Here is a 6,000-nt window from a genome sequence, read left to right on the forward strand (position 1 = left end):
TCCCATTGGGACATATGAATAGCTGCACTGGAATGGGCTTTAGATAAATGTCAGCTATGTCCTCGTCAGCTTTCCAATTGAAATTGTCAAAGGCTTTCTCATGTATCTTTAAGTTTTGATTAAGGTTCTGTACATTTCCTTTTTTACTTGAGAAATACATGTAGCCACATCTCTTCCTGTTGTTGAAAAAGATTAAACGTGACAGTGTGATCTCCTGTACTGCAGTAGAATAAGAAAAGGTCCTAATTGTATTTTTCTCCACTCTTCCAATTCCCATAGTCTTTTTTTTTCCAGATAATGAGATCTCCAGCACACATCACTGGACAAACAACAAGGGTTCTGAAGTGATAAATTAGGTACTCAAGAGCCCCACCTTCGTAGTTTGAGATAGGAGTAGTGCTGTTATTTTTTTCTTGATTGAAAAGAATTATATATTCAAAATATTTCATTTTCCAGGTTGTATTATTTGTTGTGTGCAGGAAAATATCACAAAAAGCAGTACAAAAAAGTATTCAGGATTCTTATGGAACCACCTTCCTACTAAATTAGTTTTCCATATGTAGTATTAACGTGAACAGATTTTTGCAAGAACAGAACGAAAACATGTTACATTTTTAAATGAACAGACTGCTTCTTTAGATTAGTTCTTCTTTAGTATTAGGCAAAACTACGTAGGGATTGTTTCCTCTGAAAGTGAAGGTAAGCACTAGCTTGGCAAAAAGCAGCCCCATTCTCTCAAAGACAATACAGGGACTTTGCACTACTTGGATTTAAGAGAGATGTTCACTGACAGATTGCAGACAAATATCTAAAAAGTAGAGATGGACACCAGCATAATATGGATCCAAAGCATAACCTTTCTCTCAGCAGCTTCCTGCAAAAAGATACTGTATGTATGGTGTGGTCTCCACTCTGTGTACTCTCAAAGTATTTGTGGGACATGTCTTATTTACGTCAGAGTTCCTCTTCCTTTCCAGTATTCACTTTGTAGAAGTGGTTCAATAGTTAGGCCAGCGCCTAAGGGAAATTAGCAGGGGCAGAGAAGAATTCTGTCTTCCTCACATCCCATGGCACTGGTGCAGAATGAGAGTCCAGCCAGTGATGAGCATTAGGAGTAGATTTTGAGTAAGGCCTAGGAACTCCACCTCCATTCACTCTTTTTTTTTTTTTTTTTTCCTTTCCTGTAGCATTTTATTGTTCCTGAAGTGAAATCATTGCTGATTAAGCCCCGCAGAAGTGCTTAATATCTTTGACTACCATCTGGTTGGGTTCTTTTCAGGATCACTGTTCATCATTGACATGAGATAAAGACCATATGTCCACATACTAAATCCAGTACATAATCTTCAGTTTCCCTGTGGCTGCAGACTACCTAGAACAAGACTTGGTTTTTTTAATTGGCATTGAACTCAGATGCTGAATGGATACCACGTGCCCAGTAAAGGCTCTCCAAGACACAAGGAAGATGTAGTTGGAGTGAGCAATTTTTGCACACTTTTTTCAGAAGTCACGCAAAGATTATGGAAGTTGTCTCCCTACCTCAGATACTCTGGCCAGTCCAAGGGGGCTTGGATCAATGCAGATCATTCCCCTTCAGTTTCCTCTAGTACACAGAGTAATGGTCCTGTTCTTCATTTTTACCCAAGAGGTTTTCTTCTTTTCTCTGCAGGCCTTGGTGACATGGCAGTATCCAACACAATAGGGAGCAATGTCTTTGACATTCTGGTGGGCCTTGGCATTCCATGGGGTTTGCAGACCATGGCGATTGATTGTGGATCAACTGTATGTATACTTGGCAAAACTTTAGTTTCTTCTTTTTGTCTACTTAAAAAAAAATCCTAAAAAGAAAGCATGCAAATAAAATTTAAAAAAAAACCCACCCAACAACCTGCTGAGCATGTTATTGGTTGCTAAATAAGGTGTTACTTCTTTGCCAAGGAACCAGGAGTTACAGAAGCAATTCTCCTTCCACAAGCTGCAATTAATTCCGAGTTTGTCGACTGGAGTACATTATAGTGTTTAGCAGCAAAATAGTGCCATGGATATCTGTTCATGGCTCTGTAATTTTTTCACTACACAGCTTCAAGCACACCTGTCTGTCTCCCTGTACCTTAGTATTTTTGTCTGTAAGATGAGAATAACAGCCTATCTCTCCTGAGGATCTTTTAACATAAAATCCATTATGAATGGTGGGGTTTTTTTATGTAGGTGGGATTACTTATACATTTGTTTTGATTCCTTCCTGTTCTTTGTTATGATAAATCTGTCATGGATTTGCATAGTTTAAAATGTGTAAGTCAGTCACTATTCAAAACAGAAGGTGGTCCATAAATCAGTAAATTGATTTCTGATCTCCAAAGCACAGTTATTATATGCTGAGAATTTTAAAGGTCTCTTCTCTGTCTAATTCCTACAGGTTAAGATAAACAGCAAAGGACTGGTTTATTCAGTTGCACTTTTGCTAGGATCAGTGGCACTTACTGTAAGTATTTGAGGTCTGCAAGTATTCCAATTGCAAAATACTTATTAGGTATTTACATGTTATAGAAGGGTAAAATGGAAATACTTATTATCCCCAAAGCATTGATTGTAAAGTATCGATAGGAATACCAGGAGTTGAAGAGCTACCATTGTCCTCAGTGAGGACTGAAATCTGGCATTTGGTGCAAGAGATGCTGGATGCATGTAGGTCCCATTGATTCCAGTGGCAGTGTTGAAATTGTGGGATCCAATAATAATTCTGTGTGCCTGTGTCCAGCTGCATACTCCAGTCTTGTCTCTACTTTATGTTGGGACAAGACCCAGGTATGCTTCATCACCCTTTGCCCTTGTCTCTGATTTCCAAAACCAGCCTGGACTGATCAACTGCTGTAGTCAAAACCCTTAATGAAGACTAGTCTGTGAAGACCGTAAACCTCAGGACTTTGAATAGGCATGCTAAATGTCACTCAGCATAAGCCACTTACCCTTGTAACACATGACTTGTTAAGGTGAAACAATAATTCTGTTTCAAAAGTCAATTTTGCTGGTGCTTAAGGTCTGATCCTGCTGACTCCCAGGGAACCCTCTGTGAGAAGAATCAAATCCCAAAGGTATAAAAATATCCACTTATACTAACATGTTTCACTGATTGCCTGTGGAGGCTCTGCAGAGGAGGGGATCACCAGAGACGTCATACTGTTGCATGACTAGGTCTTCCAAAACTCCACATCACCTGTGCATGACTTAAGTGATAGAATGACCGGGGCTGTTCACTCTGCCACTAACTTCCTAATGCATCTGATAAATAAGCTGTGGGAGCCTGTTCTTTTCTGTTCTTATCCCCAGTTCTGCCATACTGCACAGTGCCTGTGAAACAACAAAGGTTTCTGTAGACATTTGTATCTGATGTTGCTGCATGCATATTGGTAATCAGCACTATGGAAAAAAATGGGAGGATTATGCAGATGTGTTACTATGCTAGCTGTTTCATGCTTTTCTGAAAAGAGTCTTTTCATAGCAGAAGCCATATTACCTGAGTTCGAAGCATCTATTATTGACTCATTTGTTCTGCTGGATACCCTGATTTGCACACACCCTCCCAGCAAAACTCCGTGGGGAGTTTTGAGCAAAAGACATAATAAATCAGAGGCACTCAACACCATTGAAAATAAATGCCTTCATGAGGACTTTATTGCTTTGCTACCTGTAACTTGTAACTCCCCTTAGTTCTGGAGCTGAGCAAAACATCAAAGAAAGCACCTCTTCTGAAGCTGTTGAAAGAATGAACATTAGGTGCTGGTGTTCTGCTGGGGCATAAGGAGAGACATTCATGTAGTTCAGTGCATTCCTTTAGTTCATACTGAATCAATGAATGAGTGCTGCCTGACTAGAACGTGCCCCGTGTACTGAAAATGCACCACAGACTGAAACTGAGCACCTCGGTCCTGGTTCTCAGTTACATGAAGAACTTGTGAAGGTGCCTTAAAGTGGGTTCATTTAATATTTTGTAAAAGGATCTTAGGACAACTGAGAGTCAGGCCAAAGTTTGAGTTCTTAGTTTGGGCTTCTGCATTCCTTTTCTTGATCAGAAAAACATGTGTTGCCTTTTTGGTCTATAAAATACTGAGAATATATTTTTATCTTCATTCAGGATCTCTAATTCAAAATACTTTCATTTTTAGCTCATAATGGTTGTTTCTGAAAATCTCCTCTGGGGCTTAATTAACTAACACTTTGTTTGCTTGCAGGTGTTTGGAATCCATGTAAATAAGTGGAAACTTGACAGGAAATTAGGCATCTACGTGTTGTTTCTTTATGCTGTTTTCCTGTGTTTCTCTATATTGATAGAGTTTAATGTCTTCACCTTTGTCAACTTCCCTATGTGCCGAGAAGAACTTTAAATGACAACAAGGAGACAGACTGAAATTCTTCTGATTGCACATGCTATAAATGACAAGGAGGCATTTCACATTTCTACCTTCTTTCCATCAGTAATTTGAATGTTATTCCTGCTTCATCAGCTAACAAGCACTTTTACCTGTGTGGAAGGAAAGCATACCTTTCTGTTAACATGCTAGCTCGAGGCAACCAAAGCATTTTCCTCCTCTTTGGATATTGCTGCTGAGTCATAAAGCCGTGTGGATCTTATGCAGAACTCTAAAATGACCCATTTCTGGGACATTCTGTTGCGGTTTTCATTCTCCTTTTGCAGACAATCAACCACCAAGGTTAGCAAGAGGAAGGGAGAATAATCTTTATAATTTTTTCAGTTTGGACGTTTACTTTCCATGGAAGAATAAGAGGCAAGTTCAGAACTTTTCTTGGCTCAATCAAAATATCTCAACTACAGGACCAGAAAGTCCAAGGCACATATCATGGCATGCACTGTTGAGGACATCATTTCCCCCTTCAAGTGCTCTGCTTATAGAGGAACTGCACTATGGCAGTTTTTGGTGACAGTGTTGAATATTTATCATTCTTTTCAATGAACATGAACAATGTGGCAGAGAAAGAAGAGGAAATGGTTGTATGTTGTATCACTTGTGATGATGCACACTAAAAGTCAGAATATCTGCATATTGAAGAAGAGAATTACATGCAGAAATTCATACTTGAAAAATATGTTTTACCATTAATGAGGAATGCTGTATACATAAATATAAACTAACATTTGTGGAATATTACACCACAAGAAAAACTTTGCATTGGCCCTTGCAAGCCCGTTCTGTAAATTTAGAAGAAACTAAACAAATAAAAATAACTGGGTGCTCGGTAACTATCAGTTATTGTTATCAGCTGAGAGTAGTATCTGAACATAATCCAGACTTTCTGACAACAAAACCCACCCTGATTATGATTTGATTTGATTGGTGGGGGGGAAGAAGCTTATTTCATCAGTCAAGAAGCTGGTGTATTCTTCTCCATTTTTTATTTGTTCCCAGAAGCTTAATGAAGATGAGTGTCTGACACTGAGCAGTGCAGTTAAGAAACACAATATACAAAAGCAAGTCTGTCAAGAGAATATGGTCCTTGATTTGATTGCATGCAAGTTTTGAAGCATGATATACTTCTTTTTAACCCCCAGTAGAAGCCAAGTTTTGATACACTTTCCACCAGCATAAATCTGATATAGGGAATTACTCTGGATGTAATTGACAGCAAGATCTGACCCAGAGTATTAAAAATAATGGGTAACATTCCACATTGTAGCAGTCATATGATTGCAAATCACTGAGACAGTGTATTTTGAATTGCTACTGAACTTTAAAAATATTTTAAAGCTGTATGTGAATGATCACATGAAGTTTCTAAAGAAGCACAGTTAACTTTATACATAGATTTTTTTAATTTTTTAATGTTTATAAACCAAAACAAATCTACCAACTAACAGTTGATGCATTTTTAAATATATTAATATTTTGCACTTAAGACTATATATAAAAAAACCCCATTATTGTGTCAATGAGAACATACTATAAAACCTTAGCAAATAAGCACTAAATCAGAAAGTTCCTTATT

General features: G+C 38.1%; 1 protein-coding gene across 1 annotated transcript in view; it reads left to right on the forward strand.

Annotated features, from left to right (window-relative positions):
- Positions 1-4,382, forward strand: part of SLC24A4 (solute carrier family 24 member 4) — a 95,957-nt gene extending 91,575 nt beyond the window's left edge. The window contains exons 15-17 of the mRNA XM_075713377.1: positions 1,670-1,782; positions 2,417-2,482; positions 4,230-4,382. Coding sequence (XP_075569492.1) covers positions 1,670-1,782; positions 2,417-2,482; positions 4,230-4,382 — 332 coding nt within the window. The remainder of the gene's footprint in view (positions 1-1,669; positions 1,783-2,416; positions 2,483-4,229) is intronic.
- Positions 4,383-6,000: the final 1,618 nt, after the last annotated feature.

The sequence above is a fragment of the Pelecanus crispus genome, chromosome 6 (assembly GCF_030463565.1).
Source record: "Pelecanus crispus isolate bPelCri1 chromosome 6, bPelCri1.pri, whole genome shotgun sequence".
NCBI lineage: Eukaryota > Metazoa > Chordata > Aves > Pelecaniformes > Pelecanidae > Pelecanus > Pelecanus crispus.